At 43.1% G+C, this 24,275-nt stretch overlaps 1 protein-coding gene across 3 annotated transcripts in view; it reads right to left on the bottom strand.

Moving 5' to 3' along the window:
* COL5A1 (collagen type V alpha 1 chain) overlaps positions 1-24,275 on the bottom strand; it is a 180,704-nt gene that overhangs the window by 21,874 nt on the left and 134,555 nt on the right. For all 3 annotated transcript variants that reach the window (XM_083423334.1, XM_083423336.1, XM_083423335.1), the window contains exons 32-53: positions 22,036-22,089; positions 19,454-19,498; positions 19,288-19,341; positions 19,122-19,166; positions 18,349-18,402; positions 18,121-18,174; positions 16,014-16,067; positions 14,157-14,264; positions 13,640-13,729; positions 12,996-13,049; positions 11,837-11,944; positions 9,089-9,196; positions 8,397-8,450; positions 7,104-7,157; positions 6,377-6,484; positions 6,222-6,275; positions 6,010-6,117; positions 5,149-5,202; positions 4,177-4,284; positions 3,218-3,271; positions 681-734; positions 195-248 (exon numbers count right to left, since the gene is read on the bottom strand). In XM_083423334.1, the coding sequence (XP_083279460.1) occupies positions 195-248; positions 681-734; positions 3,218-3,271; positions 4,177-4,284; positions 5,149-5,202; positions 6,010-6,117; positions 6,222-6,275; positions 6,377-6,484; positions 7,104-7,157; positions 8,397-8,450; positions 9,089-9,196; positions 11,837-11,944; positions 12,996-13,049; positions 13,640-13,729; positions 14,157-14,264; positions 16,014-16,067; positions 18,121-18,174; positions 18,349-18,402; positions 19,122-19,166; positions 19,288-19,341; positions 19,454-19,498; positions 22,036-22,089 (1,530 nt within the window). The remainder of the gene's footprint in view (positions 1-194; positions 249-680; positions 735-3,217; positions 3,272-4,176; positions 4,285-5,148; positions 5,203-6,009; positions 6,118-6,221; positions 6,276-6,376; positions 6,485-7,103; positions 7,158-8,396; positions 8,451-9,088; positions 9,197-11,836; positions 11,945-12,995; positions 13,050-13,639; positions 13,730-14,156; positions 14,265-16,013; positions 16,068-18,120; positions 18,175-18,348; positions 18,403-19,121; positions 19,167-19,287; positions 19,342-19,453; positions 19,499-22,035; positions 22,090-24,275) is intronic.

Below are 24,275 nucleotides of genomic sequence, written 5' to 3'. Positions count from 1 at the left end.
CAACAACAATAATAATAGAACTGAGCTTCACATTGTCACTCTATAAGGGACTGGACAAGAGGATCATTGAGGTCCCTTCCAGCTTTACAGTTCTATGATTCTCTGACACCCACTACCATTGCTGGTCTTCCCCTGAAAGTTTCTGATAAGCCTTGCCACGAGACTACAGGACACCACGTAAAACGATAACTTACCCTTTTCCCTGGTGGACCTGAAGGACCTGGTTCTCCAGTTGGACCAGGAGAGCCCTGTATATATGAAAGGAATATGAGAGCCAGTTCATCATTGCACCTCGGAGATGATACAGGAAGATGCCAAATAGTTTGACCCCATGCAACCAACCAAGATAGGCCATTAGCTGTCCTATAAAGGTCTCAGGAGCTGGCAGAGCCAGGAGGAGGATGGGTCTGGGAGGAGCACAAAATGGGGACAGGGCAATACCGGCGGGTGCCCAATGGGTTTTGGGGGGCCATCACCAGGGAGGAGGGGAGAGAATCAGAGGCTAGTGGCAGGGAAGGGGAGAGGCAAGTACCCCTTGATTTCCTGCCCATGCCCTCACCCTAGCAGGCTGGTCTCATTTCCCCACCGCCATCTCCTTCTGGGGAGGAGGAGGGCAAATGCTTGACAGCTGGTAAATTTGGTCTGTAACAAACAGATGTGACACACAGGTGGTTACTCACAGTCTGACCGGGTTCTCCATCATCTCCTTTATCACCTGGTGGACCATCTTGGCCCTGAAAAGAAGACAAGAGATTCATATTCTGCCATCCACCAACTCATGTTCTTTGAAGGCAATCACAGGATATGGAAACCAAGGGTTACTATGACTGAGTGACTGCTGAAGACCACACCCCAGCAGGGGAACCCCACTGAATAAAGACCCTGATCTTCTTCTCCTTCTGTTTACAATTGCTCTGCTATCACTCTTTCCAGAAAACTATGCAAAATATGTTATATAAAGATCTAATCATCCACCTTGTAACAATGGCTAGGCTAGGCTGGAACTGGTCCAGCATTGGAGACATTATTCCCATTGTACTCTAAAGGGATTGTGGAACAAGGTATGGCTGTTGGCAGGAAAAGTTATGGAGCATAACATGCAGCTTAGAGGGCTTAAATCCAAAACACTCTTCTCAGTTATTTGCTCTCCATTTGTCATATTTGTTTTGAAACAACGGGGAGCTGTCTTCCCCGCAGATCTCAATTGTCTATTATGGACTGGTGTTATACCTATACTGTATACTTTTGGTCTTTATATTAAAATCTAAAAAAATATCTTGGTCTACCAGATTGCTGTTTCTACAGCAAATGTTGTTTGGGTTTTTCCTTCTTTCTGTGCATTTATAAGCAGCACCTACGCTTATAGTCAAGCTTTGTTGTATGTGTCTTGTTTGTTACTATGTGTTTTTTGTTTATCTGAAAAAATTCAATAAAAACTAATCAAAAATAAAATATTGCAACCTATGCCAGAAAATTTCAAGAAAAATGGAAACAGGATCCATTAATTGGCAATTGATGAGGGACTTGGCTTGACATTTGTTAATGATATGGAGAAGATTTGTTAATGATATGGAGATATGACATTTGTTAATGATATGGAGATATGGTCATATTTACAGAGAAGATTTGATTCTCCCAACCCAGGAATTCTGGAACTATTGTTCTGTGCAGGGGCGCTAAGCATCTAGCAGTTTTCAGCATTCCAGTTACCACACTATGATTCCCAGGGTTATTTGAAGAGTTTCATATCTTGCAAATACATTGCAAAAGCAAAGCTTATAAAATATATGCATGTTTATTGGACAGCAACCTAAAAATGGTTGATTGTGTTCAGTGTTGAAATGGGTTTTGCATTCAGAAAACCCTAGTTTTAAGATAATTGTTGACCACAACTAATTCCACCTCTGCTGCTCACCTAGTGATCTCTCAAGGATAGAAGGACACATCTTATTCCTCTTTAGACTTGCAGTTTTAAAAAAGTCATGTTTATCTCTGAAAAACTGGTCCCAAAGGGGTGATGCAGACACCTCAGACTTTGAATCTTTTGGGGTGGCTGTTTCTGATTGATTTGGCCAAAGAATCTCATGGCTGGCACCTACCTACTAAATTTGATTTTATCCAGCAATGTTCATGAATATTTGATATATACTGCATAAATATAAGCCTTGTAATCCTCCGTGGGATATATTTTATGCTACTCATTCTTTTACAAGTTTTTATATTATTATTGTTGTGTTTCTACTCATCTTGCCTCCATGTCCATTTTGATGGTGTTTAGTTTGGTGATATGCTTAGTTTGATGTCTTGTTTGTTATATTTGCACATCTTATTAAATAATCCCTTTAAAAGGATACGATAGATAACAGAGGCTTGGGTAAATAAGAAAGGCAGAATCACAATTTCACTGGTGAAAATGAAACCATTTTTTGCATGAGTTAGTGTTAGTGGGGTGGAATTTGGCAACAAGGCTTGGTGGATGAAGGCGGAACAGTGTTGTCTGTACTCAAATGAGTCACAAGTAGAAATGTCAGAAAAATTCCAAAGCAAAAAGCAACAGGAGTGGAAACTTACAATGTTTGCTTATTTGTTCCATACCCAGGACAGAAATCAGCCCAAAGAATATGAAAAGAATCTACTGCTGCTGTTGCTTTGCAGGGGGTTGGACTAGATAGTGCTTTGGCTCCCTTCCAAATGCTATGATTTTATGCTTTTCGTGGACAGATAATACGCAATTGGCCACGTCCCTTTCCTCATTTGCATTGTTTTTCCTTTGTATTAAAATGAACTTGGTGGAACAGTGTAACGACCATTACATAATTGATTATTTAAATTACACATTTTGCCACAGCATACAGTGAGGCAAATAATGTTGTTTTTTGGCGGAAGACGAACGGCAGTGAAACGGAAACAGCATTGCATTCACCGGATACATGGAGGAACAGAAAATGATGGATTCTCACATCCCCACTACCTGCTCTGCTCATTACAAGGGAAAATGTCCTCTGTGACCTTCATTTCCCTCCCCTGCAGTAAGGCTACAGAGGCAGTTGAGTAAAAATGAGAGTTAAGTCTTTGATTCTATGCACGCTTACAAGAAAGTCCGTTTCACCAAACCCACCGGGACCTACTTCTGAATATTGCACTGTGAGGCATATTTCAAAGAGGAAACCAGAAGGAGTAAGTTATGCAAATTAACAGCTTCATAATTGGTACTTACGGCTGGGCCAGGTTCGCCTGGAGGTCCCGGATCACCAGGAAAACCAACCGGACCCTACAAAAAAAATAAAAATGTGCAGAATGAAACCATGTAAATCTACAGTTCCTGGGTGGGCATCTTACAAAGAATGTAAACTGCAACCTAGAGTATGAGCCACTGATTCAGCAGCACACAGGGTTGTATCAAATATTAGATCTCAGTTGTTAATTCATTTTAACAATATTTAAAAATATGTATTTATATTTATTTCATAAAATTTATACACCACTTGGTTGTTAAAAAACTAACAAATCCTCATAGTGGTTTACAAAGAGAATAAAGCAACAAAGTCATCCATGTTTACATTCAAATGATAAAATCAGCAATAAATTAAAAGCAGATTATAACGCACATTAACATTCAATGTTTCTGGACAGTCTTGCCTAAACAAAAATGTTTCTAGCAGGTGCCAAAAAAGCATATGGCAAATGCCAATGATTTCAATAGGCAGGGAGTTCCAAAGTGTAGGTGCTACCATACCGAAAGACTGATTTCTTACAAATGTGAAACAGGTATTATGTAATGGTGTCACTTGAAAATCAATGGAAATTACTCACTTAAGCCCACTGATTTTAATGGGCCTACTAACATTGGGCTAACACTGGATACAACCCACAGACATTTAGAGCCAATCCAAGGATGTACAGAACACACCCAGCTCCATGCAACAGCTGTGGTTTCAGTTACTCAAACAGGGTATCAGAACATGAGGCCACCACTCAAGTTTGCAAACTGAGACTCGATTCATCAAAAATTGATTAATGAAACTGAAGCAAAAGCAACCCTTATGAGTGATTGTTCCAGAATACACTGCAAACGCAATTCTTCATTGGCCAAGATCAGTCAGTTATGTAGATATGGGGAAAGCTGTCCTCCTTTTGGGAATAACAGCCTATGGAATCCATGTGGGGGCTACTTACAGGGCTACCTTTGGGACCATCATCACCCGGGGGGCCTTTGGGTCCTGCGGGGCCAGCAGCACCTGAGGGGCCCGCTTCTCCCTTTTCCCCTCTCTCGCCTTTAGGACCCTGAAAATGGAAGAGAAGATATCACATTAGGCACAAACCTCTTGAAACACCTGCCACTTCAGTTAAAGGTAATACACAGAATCTCTAAGGAAATGATGGAAAGGATCATCCTCAACTCCACATCTTTTATTATTATTATTATTATTATTATTATTATTATTATTATTATTCCCAATACCCTCCCCATCAGAAATGCCTTGGTCCTCAGTAAAGACAGGTAGTAATTGCTTCTTCTTTTTCTGAAAGACTCCCTCTCCTAGCGGCAAAAGACTTCATTAAAGTAAATAGAAGTAATCAATACAATAAAAACAACAGAAGTGCACAAAAGCATCACAGTATATCTGGGACTTAATATCAGGTGGGCAGAGTAGTTAAGGCCATCAGGAAAGGCAAATCTGATATTGTGCTATGGAGAGGCAACCCTGTGTATCTGCATGTAAGGTAAAATCCACCAAACAGCATATTTTTCAGAGCCCTCCTGGCCTTTGGCAACACATAACTGACGAGTTATCTTTTCAGTTAATGTGGACTCTGCTTTGCTGGAGGTTTTTACGCAGAGGCTGGGTGACTATCTCTTAGGGATTCTTTAACTGGGAATCTTGCACTGCAGAGGGTTGAACTAAATGACCCCTGGGTCAATTCTACAATTATATGATTCTAATAATTACTTATTCTACAGTAACATAGTAATGTCCTATATGTCCCATTACTGTGCATATAGCAGAAAAGTGGATTGGGTTGCTATTGAGGTTATATGAACCTCACACTGAAAACTTTAGACAGGACAACTTCAAAACCTCAGCACCATTTCATACCATCTTATTTCCAAACACAGTCATTTTTATAAGAAGATAAAGGCCTTACCGGGGGTCCACCATCTCCAGGCAAGCCAGGTTCTCCAGATTCTCCAGGTTCACCCTGTAAAAATTGTAGGTCAGGACCATGAAATATAGCCATGCCCTTTGCTTTTGATATTGGGAAGAGCTGTACTCTAGCCGTCACCACTGACCTTCCTACCCTACCTGTTCTCCTTTCTCTGACGATCCTGGAGTTCAAACCTCCACCCAGTGGCCTGTATGACCTCACTCTGCAGGAGCCACTCTGGGTATTTTAGAAACCAAACTTCCTTACCCCTCAGACCACAAGCTTGCCTGATTTCATGGTGGCATAAAAGCGTAAGAAGAGCCTTCTGGGTCATGCCAGCGACCCAACTAGTCCAGTCCCTGTCCTCACAGTGGCCAACGCATTACGGGAAGCTCACAAGCAGGAACTAAGAGGAAGAGCAGTTCCCCTTCTGCGGTTTCCAGCAACTGGTATTCAGAAGCATGGCTGCCTCCGACCATGGAGGCAGACCATAGCTATCTCTTGCATGACCACCAAGAGATGAAAAGAGGAATCTAGCAAGTGTCTTGTCTAGCTTAAAGGTTTAAGTGGCCAAGGATGCTTGAGCAGATTCTCAATCTCCTTGCCGTGCACAGTTCCACCCTTTGATGGTTAAATGGTCCCCTGATGGCCTCTTGGTGAGAGGAACCCTCAAAACACTGGAGCTAACCATACTCTTGGCTTTCCTTCAGATGTCTCTCCCTCTGAGCTATAGCCTAGGCAAGGTCCATTGCTTGCCTGACATTACCTATATCCAGGTAACAACACTGCTCAGATGCTCATCTCCTCTCAAATCCCCACCCCAAAGGACTTGGGCATAGAGATGAGCCAAAGATAGGTTACCTTCTCGCCAACAGATCCAGGATTTCCAATCCCACCTGGTGGACCTTGAGGCCCATCCGCTCCTGGGGCCCCAGATGGACCCCTAGGCCCTGGAGGCCCTGGAGGACCCTGGAGGATAGGAAAAAAGAGACATTAAATTGGTGAAAAAGTTAATCTTTTGACATAAGCAGACTGCAGCAATAGCAACACTTCAGGGGAAATGGGAACCTTACCATTTGGCCAACATCGCCTGTTTCGCCCTTCTCACCAGGAGGTCCTGGTAAGCCCTGTGGAACAGTGTCAGAAGAGTGAGTAGAGCATCTGAATCACACATTTCTTTCCTTTCCCTTCCTCCCATAAATCTCCTTTAACTTGTTTTGGAAATTACCTGCAACCCCACAGGTCCTGGAGGGCCAGGGAATCCTCTTGGTCCTTCGTCCCCTTTCTGACCAAAGAGACCCTGCTGTCCTCGAGGGCCAGGCTCACCATCAGCTCCCTAAAAAACACCCCCCAAAAACCCAACCAAAATGAATGAGGGGGTGGAGTAAATCCCTGATGAAGGACATGGTTGGAATTTTTTCAGATCAGGAAGGAAGGACAGATTTCAGCACAGCAAATTTACCCTATTGTGGCTGCCATCTCAAAATGGAGCATGTTTCATTTGGATGGCTGGTAACTGGTGGAAGAGAGAACCTTAAGGAAATGAGTCTCTCCTCTTTTTGTTTCTACAGTCATGTCCCCACCCAGGGCTTGATTTCGGAGTGGCCTTTGAGGTGTTGTGGGCTCCAATTCCCATCACCCCTGATCATTGAATAGGTTGACTTTTGGGAGTTGTGGTCCAAAAACATCTGGATGTCACCACATTGGCTACCCCTGCTTTAATTTTGAGGAGAAAGGGCTGTGAGGTCCCAACTCATCCTGAAGCCAGAAGACCAGATCCTTTAATCCTAGGAAACAGGTTGTGACTTTTCAGTGGTAGAGGAAGGCACTCTGAACATGATCAGAGACTATGATCTTCACATATTCAAGGATTCCTCAAATGAAGTCTAGTACAGTTCTCATATAAGTGAAGTTTGACAAGATACTGGATGATTGAAAATAGTAGCCATACTTACAGCTGGACCTGGTTGACCAATTGGGCCCTGTGGACCAGTAGGGCCTGGTGGACCCTGGAAAAAAAAAGAGATGCATGCTCAGTGCAATGATCAAGGGGATAACAAGCTGCCTACTTGCAAACGACATGTAATTGATTATGTTCTCCCCCACACTGTGTTTCCTTTTCATTGAAACAAACAGGGTGGAATGACGTAATAACAAGATAACCAAATTACATAATAATGCCAGGTTCAGTGGAAGATGAACACAAGGAAATGAAATTCAGGTTTGGTAGCAAAATGAAAAGAATGCTGCATGAGACCATTATTATTATATACTTCTTTATACTCCGCCTTTTCCCATGACAGTTCTCAAGGCAGCTTACAGATAAAAACAAGAACTACTAAAAACATATTACAAAAACCATAATTAAAAAACAATTATACACTGATATAATTAGAACTATATACATGTATATAAAATCAGTTTAAACCATACCAATAATTACAATAAAAACAGCTTGGCACCAGCTCTTTAATTAAGAGCAGGCAGATCTCTAAAGCCTACTGGCAAAGGGAAGTCTTCACCTGCTAACAGAATGAGGAGGGTGCCAGTCTGGCTTCTCTAAGGAGGGAGTTCCAAAGTCTGGGAGCAGCCACCAAGAAGGCCCTCTCCTACATCCCCACCAAGTGGCCCTACGAGGGTGGCAGGACCAAGAGAAGGGCCTCCCCTGAAGATCTCAAAACCTGGGCAGGTTTGGTTGAGGGAATACCATCTTTCAGGTACAGGTGTAAGAGAAATCAATAAGGTTTGGCTTCAGGATTAAGGATAATGAACTTAGTGCTGGCCAACAACAAGAGAGAATGTGATATGGAATAAGGATGAGGGTGATATTTGGTGATTCATGTACTGCTTTAGCAACACAAAACAAAGCTGTGCAAAAATGTTTTAACATGAATAACCTCAGACTGCAGGAGAGCTAAATAACTGCTACACAAACTGAATCTAAAAGGTGAAAAACTATTTCTGCAACATTGCTTTGGACACTCTGTAGTCTTCCACTACATCTGAGGAAGTTAGTCTCTGTGATTTGCATGACAATGACTATATCCATACTGTGCACTTTGTAGTGTGTTCAGATAACTCTGGATCTCAAGAGTTCAGGGACCTCTCCCAGGTACTTGGAATAAAGAGGAGCATCAGGTGAAGAACAAAAGTTGTCCTGTGGTTTGATTCCCACAGGGAACAGAAAATAATACCTTTTTACATCGCCACTTGCAACAACCCACCTCAAGAGGAAAACCACACCTTACCTGTTCCCCTTTGTCACCTTTACTTCCCTTCTGTCCTGGTTCACCAATTTCACCCTATCCAACAAGGGGAGAACACAAACAGCATTATATTTTGTTAGAGCAATCAATGAAGTTTGGTTTCAGGATTAAGGATATTGAGCATTGCTCTGGTCAGCAATTGATAAGGGTTACGTGTGTGAGGGTGGCATTAGCTTGGTTCATATCCTGCACTAGTTGTGCAAAAACACTCTATCATGTATAACCACAGCTTGCCACATAATGCTAAGAAAGCTGATTTTAAAAGGGCAAACTGATTATAGTAACTTGTTGAAACCTTTTTGCAACTTTTGTTAATTTTCCAGTATATTTGCTTGTTATGTGTCAACCACTGATTTAATCTTTTGCACTCTGTACAATGTTCAGAGTACCCATGGTACAGATGGACAAGGTGACTCTCCAGACATGCACATCAGAAAACAAAGGGATACCCTGGTGTACATTTCAAATGATTATCTTGTGGGCTCATTTCCACAACAATGTAGGGCAATCCCTCTGTAAAACGCAGGTTAAACAAAACCCAGTAAGAACATTAGCAAGGAGAGGAGGATATCCTTCACTGGATACATGCTAGGTTGATAATTGATTAGTGGCAGGTTTTGCTAACCTGATTATTTGGGGGGTGGCAGGGGGTGGTATAGGGAAATGTCTCCTACCTTGTCTCCATCTTCCCCTGGTGGTCCAACAGGCCCTGCTGGGCCAGGTAGCCCAACTGGACCTTGGATACCATCACGACCAGCTGGTCCTTGAGGGCCTTTTTCACCCTAAGAAAGGTTAGAGGAGGAGGAGAAATCAAAATCCCAGATCAAATTCCTCTCCACTATATTGACACGTGTAACTTGCTCATTTTAAAACAAGCCTAACTCCAATCCTTGCTCTGAGAAATAAAAAATAAAGTAAGATGATGATGGTGATACCCCACCCATCTGGCTGGGTTGCTTCCAACACATATAAGAATATAACAAAACATCAAAAATTAATAACTCTCTAGTTGTCTCTACCTCAAGAAGATGAGGAAGAGATCTATATCAGAGAGTAAGTAATGAGCTCAGGCAGGATGGATCTCCCCTCCCATCAATGTGCAACTAAAGCTTTTTTTCCCCCTTTAAAAATATATATCATATATTAAGAAAGCACATATATCAGCAGCTTTATACAGAGTGAGACCCACCGGTCCATCTCTCAGTATTGTCTACCCTGACGGGCAGCACCTCTCCAGGATTTCAGGCACAGTATATTCACAGCTGCACCTGGAGTTGCCACCAGGAACTGAACCTGCATGTAATGTGATGTGAAGTACCACTGACCCAAGACGCTGAATAACAATACAGGAAGGTGCCTTATGTTGAGTCAGAAATCAGGGATGGGGAAACCTTTTGCTCTCCAGTTGTTGTTTGACACCAACTCCCAGCAGCCCTTGCTGCCAGAATGAATGATGATGCGAGTTAATGCACAGCAACATCTGCAGGGCCAAATGTGCTGCATTCCTATTCCACAATGTCTTATCGGATTATATCCATGGTTTCAGGCAAGGAGTGTTTTCCCTAGCCCTGCCTGGAGAAACCAGTGGGGATCGAACATGGGGCCTTCTGCATGCAAGGCAGGTTCTCTGCCACTGAGCCATGGCCCTTCCCTAAACACAAAGTAAGGTTTTAGTCATTATAGTTCTCAAGAAAAGGCTGAATTAATTTGGAATATAGGAAGCTGCCTTACTCAGACTGCTGGTCCGTCTGGCTCAGGATTGTCTACACTGACTGACCGCAGCCAGTCTTCAGGGTTCCAGGCAGGGGGTGTCCCCAGCCTTACAAGTGGGGATTGAAAGTGGGACATTCTGCGTGAAAAGCAGATGCTCTGCCACTGGGCTGAAGCCTTCCGCAGTGGAAATATTCCGCCGTACATCCTAGCCGAGGTGCTATATTTCAGTGGGCAGACTTTTAGCTTCAAATGTCACTGATGCTTCGTATTGACTGGAGAAGAAATACTGCAAACTTTGAAATTAGCTTAGCTTCTTCAGTTGTCATTTCTGCATTGCATAGGGTTGGACTAGATTGCCCTTTGGGTCTTTTCCAACTTTCAGCTTCTATGGCTTTATCATGCTTATGAGTTGCTGTTTCAAAGCATTTCCTTTACTTGAAGGCCTAGATTTAGAGTGTGAGCAGAGAGAGGTAGTTGCCCTGCACTCCCTCCCCCTGCCTGCAACAGGATGAATGTTTGATGTTTCTCTCCTTTCCAAGAGCATCACTTCATCCTCTCCCTTGAATTTCAGGCGCTCTCTGCAGTAACCAATCTGGCATCAGATAAACTACCCATTTCAGCTCTCTGAAAACATTACATATATAAACGCTACGGTGCAGACGTCTGCGACACAGTTCGGAGAGGGAGATTAGTGCCTCAGGCCTGGCTGCCATCTTTCAAAAACTCTACACCAACACTCAGTTCGAGGTGGCGGGCAGGCAGGAGGGAAAAGGCCTTACTGAGGCTGTGTTTTCCACGCCTCTGAAAGTCACAAGCTGTGTGTGGTGGGAAAGAAGAGAGAGAGATCATCATGGCCCAGAGTGGAGTGGAAAGGAAAGCAAGAATAATAATGATATTCTCCTGTAGGAAGGGTCATCAACCATCAACATCAACACCTACCTACCCATTCTGCCCAGTGGTACATCCCCAGTGACTGGGAGCCAGGAGATACACTGCTACTGAACATGGAAGCTCTCTATTGAATTATCATACCTTTAAAACACACCCCTACACACACACAAACACACACAGGCTTCTCCCCCACGCATCTCACCATATTACATGTTTAGATGGTTGATCCAAGTTTTAATCTTGCTTAGCCTATTGTGATTTTAACTTTTTGAAAGCCTTAAACTATCGTTCATCTTTTCTTACTGTTTTGTCTTTTTTTGTAAGCTCATTTTGAGGCTGTTGTCTTTTTAGGATCAATCAGTGTATAAATGATATGAAAATAAATAAATATATAACCCAACGTTACAGGCTGTTTTGCTGAATTCTGCTGAGATTGCATGTGCTGTAGCCTATTATTTGCGAGTTCAATGGGCCCTGTCCCATTTCTCTTTAATGTTCAATGTTTTATTGTTTTTTGTATATGCTGGTACAAATAATAAAATAAAATTATTATTATTACTCAGAGTAGATCCACTCGCTCAGGTCTGCTCATCCTCATTGGCCTACACCAAGCAGAACTTAGGGCATGACCCTTTCAACTCAGAGTTACATCCCTAAAAAAAATATTGCCATTCTAAACAATTTAGCTTTGATTCCTGCATTGCAGGGAGTTCATTCCAAGTCTAAAATTCTATTCTTCTAACTAACCACTTGCATCACTTGCAGGATCGGACTACCCCAGCCCCACCCACTGACCGTGATCTGAATGTAAGACTTACCGGGGTTCCTTTCTCACCAGCAGGGCCAGGTGGCCCTTGTGGTCCAGGCCGCCCTGGCAGACCGATGGGGCCGGCTGAGCCAGCAGGACCTCGCTCACCAGGAGAGCCCTGCATGAGAGGATGGAGAGACGGTTGGTGGACATTCAACAACAAGACAAAGACAAAGGCTGCTAACTTCAGGTTCAGTGATCTCTTTCAGGCTGCTTGCAGACCTGGAGCCCTCTTTAGTGAGGGGATGGGGACCAGAGCATAAGAGCACTCTTCCCTCCTGTGGCTTCCAGCAACTAGTACTTAGAAGCATTACTGCATCCAACTGTGGAGGTAGAACATAAGAAGATCTCTTCTGGATCAGGCCAGTGACCATCTAGTCCAGTTCCCTGTTCTCACAGTGGTCAACCAGATGTCAGTGAGAATCCTGAGCAAAAGAGCACTCTCTTGTTTCCTGTGGTTTCCAGCAACTGTTATTCAAAGTATTACTGCCTCTGACTGTGTAAACAGAGCATTGAAGGTTCAAACTCTGTATGAGACAATTGCATATGCCTGCATTGCAGGGGGTTGGACTAGAATGATCCTCAGGGACCCTTCTAATTCTACAATTTTCTATGCTTTTATGCTTCTAACAACTACTAGTTCTCAAAATAGAAAAAATAACATCCATAAACAATGTATAACGGCTTTTTAAACATCATACTGATGTTTCCATTACATTGAGATCAATGTCAGTTGTTACCTACATGATGTAAAAAGTTACCTAACTTACATTAAGTAGTGGACAGTGAGACTAATAACATAGTATTGGGAAGAAACTGAACTGCAGCAGCATGTAAACAGCAGTGATTGTGACAAATGCAGGTCAAAACCAAAATCACAGGCTCGTTACACCCTCTACATAAGGGCTACTCTTCCAGCTTCCTAATGGGTCAACATACTGCTGGCTCTCAAACAAGCATAGAACCCCACTTTATGTAGAATTAATACAGGAAATCCAGTCCTACCAAAGAACCCAGGGCCAGACACCAGATGCCACAGTTTAGGTGCAGCAATTTGCTTTGATTAGAAGATAAGCAAAGAACTGAACAGTCTGCAGCGTTTCTAAGGTGGAAGAATTTGGCTGTTGGCAAATGTGAAGATTCAAGGCAATTCTAAGTTTTGTACTTACTGCTGGGCCTGGGGGTCCAGGAGGTCCTTCATTGCCCTTCAATCCCACAGGTCCCTGCAGGCAAGAAGATGGGAGAGAAAGAGGAGAAAGGTCACCCAAATGGAAAATTAGCAGATGACCAATCAGGCTTTTGTTAGGGGAAGTCAACTGTGTACCAGTGCTTTTTAAAAAACCATTTAAGAGAGAAATATGCAGGTACCCTCAAGAAATATTTAAATGATGTTTTTGGCTATCTGACCTCAGCCTTTGATATAACCAACAAAGCTATGCTCTGGCTCAAATTATGGAAGCTAGGGATGGATAGTCGACTGGTGACCATAATTAATAACCTGTGCACTGGAAATACAATGTAAGTTAGAGCAGACAGACAATGTCAGCTGTCAGCTGTACAATCAACAAATGTGTAAGGCTTGCTGGCCCCTTTTTTGGTTATCATATATGTGAATGATATCATTGTCCACTCATCCAATAAAGCTACCCTTTCAGCATTCCCAGGCTCACAGAAAAGGAGCATATTGAGGTACACCAATTATATGGTTCTGTCATCTCAGACTCAAACTGGTATGCAGAAACTATTAAAATTGTTTGGGGGAAATTAGCAGAAGGCACACCGTGATGCTTCCAATATAAGTCCTGTTACTTACGATTGGACCAGGAAGACCCCTATCTCCTGGGAATCCTCTCAGACCAGATGGACCATCTTTTCCAGGAAGGCCAGCAGGACCCGGGTCACCCTGCAAGGAAAAGTTCAAGGTTCAGAATTGGAAGGAGAAACTCATTGCTTATTTGCACAGTTGGATTTTTAAAAAAACAAAAGTTTTGTTGTTAACATTCTGTTTATAATGTGAGGATTCAAATGTTTAGAACAGAAATTAGTAAAATAAAAATAATAAACAAAATGTATTTTAAAAAAACAACAAATCAAGAGGCATTTTTAAAAAAGCAATTCCTATTCCTTGGGCCATTTTTTAAAAAGTTTCTTGTTTTAACAGAGAGAGAGAAATCAAATTGATGAGGGACATCATTAAGTTCTCCCTTATGGTCAATACAGACCAATCCTACCTGGGGAGGGGCTATAGCTCAGGGGTAGGTGGAGCATCTGTTTTGCATGTAGAAGGTCTCGCTCAGGTTCAGTCCTTGATTGCATCAAAACAGACTCACCTTTGTTCCTTCCTTTCCAGCTAACCCAGGAAGTCCTTGTTCACCTGGAGGTCCAGGGGGCCCTGGATGGCCACGCTCACCCATTGGACCAGTTTCCCCAGTAGGACCCTACGAGGAAAGCATAGAAAGTAATTAAATGCACAGAAGGAGACACTTCTTTTCCATATGGCACTGAAAGCAAGAACAACACATGCAAAAATACCGAAACAGGAGAGAGGGAGCTTGATCTGAGAGGTATATCAAGCTCTGTGGTTTAGCAAGAATAAGTAAGTCCCAAGTGCTGCAACCTTTTCACATCTATAAAAGTCTGTGCATATTTGTATATTCTGCCTAAGGACTGGGACTGTTTTAAATAGTTATGCAATCTGCAACTGAATGAATGAATACATCTATGTACATCTTGGTGGTCTTGACCTTTCTGCTCCCTTAGCCACTCTCAGACCAGTGGAGAGGGAGCAACAGCACCGAAAGGGCATATCCACTTTTCCATTTTTCCCAAGTTTTCTACTGCTTGTTGCAGTGCAGATTAGTACTGCCACAAGTTTTGTCTGGGATTCAGGGTCCTCATCCCACACCTTCCTCCACAACTATTCAATGAGGCACCCATAGAAGCTCACAATATCCTGTCCATCACTGTTTCACTTTTCTTCCTTCTTAACCACCCCTTTCTCTGCCCCCTTGTGCCATAGCACTGCAGTGCATGCCCTGTTTTCCTATTGCTCTTTTTCAGAGGTTCTTGAAGTCCATTTTGTTCCTGTGCACATGTTCACAAGCACACAATTAATAAAATAATAATAATAATAATTTAAAAAAATATTGCCACTTCTCTGGAACCCCCAAGGGGAAGTCCAACAAGAGCAAGTTAAAAATAGACTGTAATTTGATTAATATTAAAGGAAGACCACTCACATAGCCCATAATGTAAATATTTAAGGTGTCAACAGCACAGGGTGCTGACCGCTGCTGCAGCCAAGGAATGGGGGGCTACGTGGATGGTTGGCATTCCCCTGTTATTCCCCATTTTTGCATTGTGGTCACACATCTAATACTACTGGCACTGGAAAGGGAAGCTGTTTTCGCTCTCACACACGTACACATATATGTGCAATGCCCACATGAGCGCAAAAGGGGAACCCTTTTGGTAAAAAAATAGTGTAGGGCAGAGAACTAGAAGTGCACATCAAGAGGCTCTTGAGACAACTGGAAATTTTTACACAAGGCATGGGCGGAGACAGAAGTGGGGAGGTGAAAGAGGAACACCTACACAATGTGTCACAAGGGAAAGTGTGTGTTTTTCCATTCAGGAGCCCCCCAAAAAGGAATGGATCAGAAGAAGAACCAATTTCTAATTGGGTTTTAATGGGTATTTCGTTTGTTCTGTAAAAAACCATTTTTTGTAAAAAACAAAACGGTTTTCGCATTTCTGCATTGGGCTTAGAAATGATAAGCTTTCAGATCAGTGCTACTGACCCGATGCAAATTATAAGAAAGCATGAGACAAATGGGAGTGTGGGCAGACCCCTAAGTGTCCCAATCCTGCATCTCCTCACAAAGGAAAAGCAAACATCGCAAAACTTCTCATTGACTCCATTAACAATGCCTTGGCAACATGCTGTTTCCAAAGATTACACTAATTACGTTTTAGCATATCCAAACAATAATTACCAGGCAGTCGACTTTTACACCCCAGAAAGCAGAAACAAACATGGGCTTACAGAATTAATTCTGCCATTAATCCGACAGGGTCTACTAATTGCTAGATAATTGGATAGTTGGCAGCTATCCCTGTAAGGTTGGGAGAAGGAAATTGGCAAGAGAATGGGGTGGTTTGGGCTGGATGGGCAGGGGGGTGCTTACCTGAGGACCGACAACTCCGGGAGGCCCAGGGGGACCTGTCTTGCCTTGGAAACCCTGTTTGAAAAAAGTAAATAAGAAATTACTGTTTTAAAAGAGAAGTGGATAGCTAAATAAATTGCTAATCTTTTATCATGCAAGATAATGATCCAGCTGACATTGATTAGCTTATTTTCTCCAAATAAGTTTTCTTATCTTCTTAGAAAGAGGGAGAAATCCCAAAGGACTTGATACATATTATCATTTATGCTTGGAGTGTATGTTGGTGCAAGATTCTTGGAATTTAATTTTGACAGAAATGATAGGTATTACTAAAGAAACTATTGTTTGTTGTCCAAAATTAATCTTAGTGAATATTTTTGATGGTACCAATGTAGATATATTGTCAAAAGAACTGGTCTTATGTATGACAGTAGAACAAATTCACTCAGAAGGTGGTAGACTACATTGGGGTTTTTAAAAGCAGAGATTGGATGGCCATCTGTCATGTATGATTTAGTTGAGATTCCTGCATTCCAAAGGGTTTGACCAGATGACTCTCAAGGTCCCTTCCAACTCTGCAATTCTATGATTCTTTATTATTGGCAGTTCAAATAGTAATTGCAACTCAGTGGAAAACAGCACAAAATCCGACACTGGACAAGGTGCCACTTACTTTGGAATATAGCTAAAATGGATAAAATTATGCATAATTTTAAATTTCGACAAGGACCAGAACCTCCAGATACTTCAAATATGATTTGGAATTCCTTTATGACATAAACAATAGAGCCATCATTTTCAAGACAGCCCTTGTCACCAGCCTGGCAAATCTGGAACTAGACTTGATAATTAGATAATATTGATAGTTTTTACTTAAGAGTGGCCTTGCTATTTTAACCCATGTGCAAGTGGACTCATTCTAGCTGCCTATTTTGTAGTTATGTTTGTCATCTTTTGTTTTCATTTTCATCTGTTGCTATAACTGTTCTGTCTGTTTTACATACATTATAAAAAATAATAATCCTGAAAGAGATAGCGATAGGGAAATGAAAGGCGACAGAAGGAGTATCTGAATATTTGCAGGTTATCAGATGGGAAAGCAGATTATATGAGGTTCAAAAGTTTGGTTGTTACTGAACCAAAACTTTCCACAGATTGGAAGGTGTATGAATCAAGTGCAACAGAACTGATGGTTTGCACTAAAACTCCCCCAAATCCAGCACAATTAGCTGGTAATGATGAGAGTTGGGGTGCAAAACATCAGAAGGGCACCAGATTTCAGCAGAGGAGGCTGGTTTAGGCTGTAAGACTCTGATGAATGAGCTCTAAGAAGAAAAAGGGATTTGTAAGAACATAAGAAGAGCCTGCTGGATCAGAACAGTGGCCCATCTAGTTTTGCATCCTATTCACTTAGTGGCCTAACAGATGCCCTGATGGGAAGCCCACAAGCAGGACCTTAGCAGAAGAGTAAAGCCATAAACTCCTGTTCCCAAGGAGGCAGGAATTCTCAGTTGTCATTTAAAGAAGAATGGTGGCAACCGGCTACAACCCAACCAAAGGAATACTGATGATGGTGCTATGGCCCACATTCCCCCACTCATTTTATTGTCCCCTGAAATGCTGAAATGTCCCCTTTTTATTCCTTCTGAAAAGGGTGCACAATAGGTTGCCTGTTGTACTTACCACTGATTTTCAAATGTCTAGGGGGACCCTTAGATGTTTATCAGTGGCTCGTCACAATGAAACGATCAGCAATGGCAGACAAGGCCCCATAAAGATTTATTAAGTGCTATGGTTGGTGTTTCAATATATCTTGAGTGTCATGGTTCATCTTCCAAGAGATCTTGACCACAGTTAGCCTTCCAAGATACCTTGACTGCCATGGGTGGCCTTCCAAGATATATTGAATCCCATGGTTAGTCTTACAAGATGTAATGAATGCCATGGTTGGCCTTCCAAGATATCCTGACTGCCACAGTTGGTCTTCCAGCACATATCCCCAGCAGAAAGTTGAATTCTCATTCTGCAGTGGAACATGCCCAAGAATCCTCTGCAAAGCATACAAATACACAGAACACAACCACACATCAAGTACCTATCAGAATGGGGAATATCTCTGTGTACTTACAGTTTCACCTCTCTGCCCAGGATGTCCTGGCAACCCGTCCTTTCCTGGTGGACCCTAGAGGAGGAAAGAAAATGCTAAGAGGACACAGCCAGCAACATTTTCTTCACATACAAGGTGTGATGAATCCGAGCCAGTGGGTTGTCTTGTAGGAGTTTTTAAAGCTCTGTTTTGGTTTACTGGGTGCATTGGTGGGTCAAGGGCAGATGCTTCTCTCCTTGTTGTACTTACTGGAGGGCCTTTGGGTCCAGGAAAGCCAGTAGGTCCTTGGGGCCCTGGAGGACCCTTAGAGACAAAAGAACACAAGAAAGTTAGTGTTGCCACCTGGTGATGCTAAAGCAATTGGCCTCTCACTTGGGGGTGGGCTCTAGAGCAAGGGGTGGGGCAGGTTTGGTAGAACCTCAAGATCCATCAGTCAGAGGCAGGTGCATAATTACAGCAGAGGGAGGCTCTTCTGTTGTTGTTGTTGTTACTACTACAACTTTCCTTCATGAGAACGTAAGAAAAGCCTGCTGGATCAGGCCTATGTCCCATCTAGTCTAGAATCCTGTCCTAAAGGGAAACTTGCAAGCACAATTCAAGGACAAGAGGCCTCTCCCCTCCTGAGGTTTCCAAAATGAATGTTTAGAAATGTTACTGTCTCCCTCCATGTAGGCAGAGCATAGCCATTGTGGCTATCAGAAATTGATAACCTCCTTCTCCTCTGTGAACTTGTTGAATTCTAGTTTAAAGCCATCTAGGTTGGTGGCTATCACTGCCTACTGCGGAAGCAAGTTCCCCAATTTCACTATGTGCTGTGTGAAGGAGGACTTTCTTTCCTCTATCCTGAATCTTCCCACAATCAGCTTCACTGAACGCCCACAAGTTCCAGTGTCAGGAGAGGTGGGTGGGAAACTTCTCTCTATCCTCTCCCCCCTGCTGTGACATAATTTTATGAACTTCTATCAAGTTGCCCCTTGTTTATCTCTCATCTAAGCTCCTGTCTCAGTCTGTTTTTTTCTTACCCTTTCGCCTGGAGGACCAGGGGGCCCATCACCGCCAGAGTTGCCCTGTTAATGAAGAAAAAATAAGGACATTAGAATGAGAGGGCTACCAAGGCCAAAAGGACATAAACATCAGTTTGAACACACAACATAGATCTAGGGGGAGGGTGTCTGGAATCCCAAATACCTTGGGTCCTGGTTTTCCGGTGATGCCTCTCTGACCGCGTTCTCCTCTGGGACCCTTGAGATAAGGAAGGAAACTTGTTATGGTGTGACCTGTCTGATGATGCAGAAACTGGCCCAAAAGCCAATCCCAGAGAAGCCAAGAAGCAGGAAGGGACAGGGTGGCTTACCGTTGGGCCCCGCTGTCCTCTTGGTCCAGGTTTACCAGGAGTACCCTAGAACCAGAAAAAAGAGGTGACCTTAAATCACTTGGAACAGAGTCCCTTGGAAGGTGGTGGACTCTTCCTCATCGAAGGTGCTCAAGCAAAGGTTGGATGTCATGGCACTCTCAGGCATGGGATGTCCGGAGTGAGGAATTCATTCTTTATCATCAAAACTATACAGTTGTACCTCAGGTTACATACGCTTCAGGTTACATACGCTTCAGGTTACAGACTCCGCTAATCCAGAAATAGTGCTTCAGGTTAAGAACTTTGCTTCAGGATAAGAACAGAAATTGTGCTCCGGTGGTGTGGCAGCAGCAGAAGGCCCCATTAGCTAAAGTGGTGCTTCAGGTTAAGAACAGTTTCAGGTTAAGAACGGACCTCCGGAACGAATTAAGTACTTAACCTGAGGTACCACTGTACTTGCATGTTAGGAAAAGGCATGCCCATCGGTCGTATGTCTCTCAGCTACTTCTAGGTATGCACCCAATGAGGCAGCTGCAGCAAAAGAGAGGCCCTGCCCCCAACCTCAGCTTATGTGTTGGCCCCACCCAAGCTCCGCACAAGCAGACAAAGATTCTGCCTGTGTGTAACCTGTTTCTGCTCCTCCTGCTTCAATCCTTTTCTGGTTCCAAGAGACAGTGGAGTAGAAGAGATATGGACAGGTGGAGGAGGTATGGAAGCCCTTGACTTTACACTTGCCTGGCCGATCTCTCCCTCCTCCTGTACCTGTTCTTCACTCTCCAATCCTGCAGCTTCTCCCACCCCTGACTCTTGTCTCCTGGCTGTTATAGGCTCCCCCAGCCAAATTGACACCATCCTCTTCCCTATCTGGATTGCAAATGTTTGCAATCTACTCTGAGCAACCAGAATGTTTATGAACATCCTGCTCCATCATATCAGTTCAGTCAAATGCTACCCAGGACAAAATGCAGACTTTCAATGGGTGAGAGGAGGGTGACCAAGATGATCCAGGGTCTGGAAACCAAGCTTTATGGGGAATGGTTGAGGGAGTTGGGTATGCTTAGCCTAAAAAAGAGGAGACTTAGAGGAGATATGATAGCCATCTTCAAATACCTAAAGGGCTGTCTAATGGAAGATGGATAAAGCTTGTTCTTGCCTGCTCCAGAGGGTAGGACCAAAACTAATGGATTCAAGTTACTAGAAAGGAGTTTCTAACTAAACATCAGGAATAACTTTTTGAAGGTAAGAGCTGTTTGACAGTGGAATGGACTCCCTCAGAAGGTGGTGGACTCTCCTTCATTTGGAGGTTTTTAAGAAGAGGTTGATGCTGTGGGTAAAACCTCAGCGCCTAGGACTTGCCGATTGTCAGGTCGGCGGTTCGAATCCCCGCGGCGGGGTGCGCTCCCATTGCTCGGTCCCAGCGCCTGCCAACCTAGCAGTTCGAAAGCACCCCCGGGTGCAAGTAGATAAATAGGGACCGCTTACTAGCGGGAAGGTAAACGGCATTTCCGTGTGCTGCACTGGCTCGCCAGATGCAGCTTGTCACACTGGCCATGTGATCCGGAAGTGTCTTCGGACAGCGCTGGCCCCTGGCCTCTTAAGCGAGATGGGCGCGCAACCCCAGAGTCGGACACGACTGGCCCGTACGGGCAGGGGTACCTTTACCTTTAAGAAGAGGTTGGATGGTCATCTGTCATGTCTTATATAGTTAAGATTCCTGCATTTCAGGAAATTCGACTAGATGACCCTCAGGGTTTCTTCCAACTTTGTAATTCTATGAGCTGGGCTGGGCTTCAGACAGTTGCAGTAGAGTGGTGCTTTCGCTGCTAGTTTTCCTCACTGCCTGGCATTTGAATTTGTCCCATGATTCAGCAAGGAGAGGGTGGCATTTCGTAAGGCACGACTCAGTGGAATGAAAAGCTGCCAAAAGCCTCCCCTATAGCAGGCTAGGGGTGTGGGGTGGGGAAGTGATTTGTGGCTAACAATCAAGGGATGAAAATTGTGCACCAGAAAAATAAGAGCAGCCGGGCTGGGGGGAGGGAGATAGAAAGTACATGGCCCCCCTCCTGTCCTCAAGTTATGTAAACTAAATTTAGATGGCACAATATTAACATGTTGAAAAGCAATTTATACCTCCTGCATTCCGATCAAGCATGCCTGTTAGAAGCAATTTGAATTTAAATGAGAGCAAAAGGGAAATTTAACGCTGTCCATGCTCTCTCATTGTAACATGGGTGCTGTTGAAGAACATGAGAGCCCACCCCCCACCCCCACCCCGACTGCCAGTCGGTCTCATAATTATGGAAATGGAGTTTGCTTTGCACTTGGACAAATAAACAAAAAGCCTTTTAAGCAGCTCCTCAGTGTTATCCTAATCACAAGGGATCCTTGTCACATCCCTTACGCTTTGGTTTCCCTATCCTCAGGTGTCATAAACATGCACTGGAGGAAAAATGGGGGCTTTGGAACAGGGCAAAGAGTGATGTGGGTTTCACTAGATGACCCACGGGGTCCCTTCCAACTCTACAATTCTGCAATAGGAATGAGTCAAGCATTGGCATAAAAAGAAAAAAAAAGGCTCTTACCCTTCCTCCTTTCTCACCATTTGCTCCTGGAAACCCTGGAAATCCAATGGAGCCCTGAAGGGAGAGAAAAGAGAGAGAAAGAGCATGTAGGAAGTCACTATGAACATTCTGTAGCTGTGAAAATAACATCACAAGGCACCCTAGCGACCAAAGAATCACACTTCCAAGAGAAGATAAGGAAACGAAGTTGTTGTGGAGTCCTTAACAAGTCCAAAAGAGTGAAATTCCAAGACCATTCCTTTGTTTGTTTTAAACACTTATATTGACTTACATAGTTCCCCTCCTCCCCATTTTATCCTCACAACAACCCTGTGAGGTAGATTAGTCTGAGAGACAGTGACTAGCCCAGGGGGCTTCTTGGCCTAGTTGGGATTTGAAGCCTGGTCTACCTGGTCTTAGTCTGACACTCTAGCCACAAACCATACTGGCTCTACCCAGCACCCATCTTCTCACAAAGCAGTTTACAATCACTAAAATGCATCAGATAGTGATCAGTAAAACACTACAACAAGATTATTGAATCCAGGAAACAGGAAATTATGTTCACATGTGGTGGGGCTGTAAATATGTGCAATTTCTTTGGCAAAGGGTGTTTAAGGAGATAACAGAAATCACTGGGTTAAAGCTGATCGAAAGTCCAGAGGTAGCATTATTATTAATTTTCGATGGGGTGGAAGGTTCACAGGCTATGAAGGACTTGCTCACAAATTTACTAATAGCTGCACAAATTATTATAGCTAGGAAGTTGAAGGGGAAAGCAGAATATAAAATGGAAGAATGGTATAAAGAGGTGTGGGATATAGCTATTAATGATAAATTAACATGTGCCATTAAATTAACATGTGCCATTAAGGTTTTACTGGGAATATGCAGGAGAAATGATTCTGAGGAGATATGGAGGGTGTTTGTAGAATTTGTACTGTTAAAACGGAAAGGGGTCAAACCATCGCAAGAGATGTTGAAATTTTGGGAGATTTTATAGTTACAATGGAATGGTCTCAGTGGTGGGGTGCACATTTTTATTCTTATTTATTTATGATTATTACTTTGTCAAAATAAAACAAAAATGATTAAAAGAAAAAAAAAGTTATTGAATCCAATTGCAACAGGACAAACAAGGAAATGGTGGAGTCCTCCCAGAGCAAGGCATGGTGAGGTGAGATGGCCCAAAAGATTGCCCAATGTAGTTGTCAAAACTATGGGTGATGCTTTTTTCGAATGTCATCTTCACAGAGAAGAACATGATAGGTGACTTTGCCCCATTATGAGGAAACACACTGAAAGGACACTTGAAGTGCTATGTGGAATATTACTTGACTGATACAAACAATATTATCTAACTCTGATTCCTGCATTGCAGAGGGCTGGACTAGCTAAGCCTTGGGGTCCCTTCCAACTCTATGACTTTATGATTCTGTGAAATATATCCAGGCAAGGAACGAATCTTTCTGGTTAATTATGTCTCAAACATCAAACAAATCTGTCCCCCACCCGTCAAGCACTAAAAATAAATAATAAAACACCATGCTTTTAAAAAAAAAAAAAATCAAAGAAAAACAACAACATTAACATTGCTCCAAACACACAGTATCTCTAGAGGCTGTGATAAAATATGAGAGAGAGAGAGGGGGAGAGAGAGAGAGAGAGAGAGAGAGAGAGAGAGAGAGAGAGAGAGAGAGATATTTCTAATCAAAGCACAGGGTATTTTTCATTTTCTTAAAAAAGAGAATTTGTGGACACCCACTCAAAATGAAAGTGAGCATGGGGTTGGCACCCCCTCTTATCCTAGAAATGGGGCCACCACTTTTATGCTACAGTGGCACTGCCCTTGTAATCATTATCCTTAATTAATTATCTAACAGTTTGCATGGAGCGTAATATGGGAGCCTGGCTTTGGTGCTCTCCTCCTTAAGACTGCTCAGAGTGGAAGCACAGAGAGGGAGGCAGTCGATGCCGGCATCAAAGGGTTTCCTCAGAGCGCCTACAGCGGCATCACCCGGGATGCTTTGATTCCTTACTCCCCTGGTACCCTGTCGGATCTCTCGCGTGCACTCCTGGCGCCTGGAGTAGCATCCCTGCTTAATAATTTAAGGTTGATGAGGCAGCTTGAATGCTATGAGCTCTCGTCTTGAAGAGGCATTTATTATGAGCGTAAATTTTCCTAGAGATTTGCAAAAGGTTTGCAGGCTCTGAAGATCTGTTTATTTAAAATTGCTTTTGTGTTTAAAACTGGGGGGGTG

Source organism: Podarcis tiliguerta (genome assembly GCF_965153285.1).
Source record: "Podarcis tiliguerta genome assembly, chromosome: Z".
In the NCBI taxonomy this organism is placed as follows: Eukaryota; Metazoa; Chordata; class Lepidosauria; order Squamata; family Lacertidae; genus Podarcis; species Podarcis tiliguerta.
The sequence above is the reverse complement of the archived record's forward strand: the minus strand, read 5'-3'. Positions and strand labels throughout refer to the sequence as shown.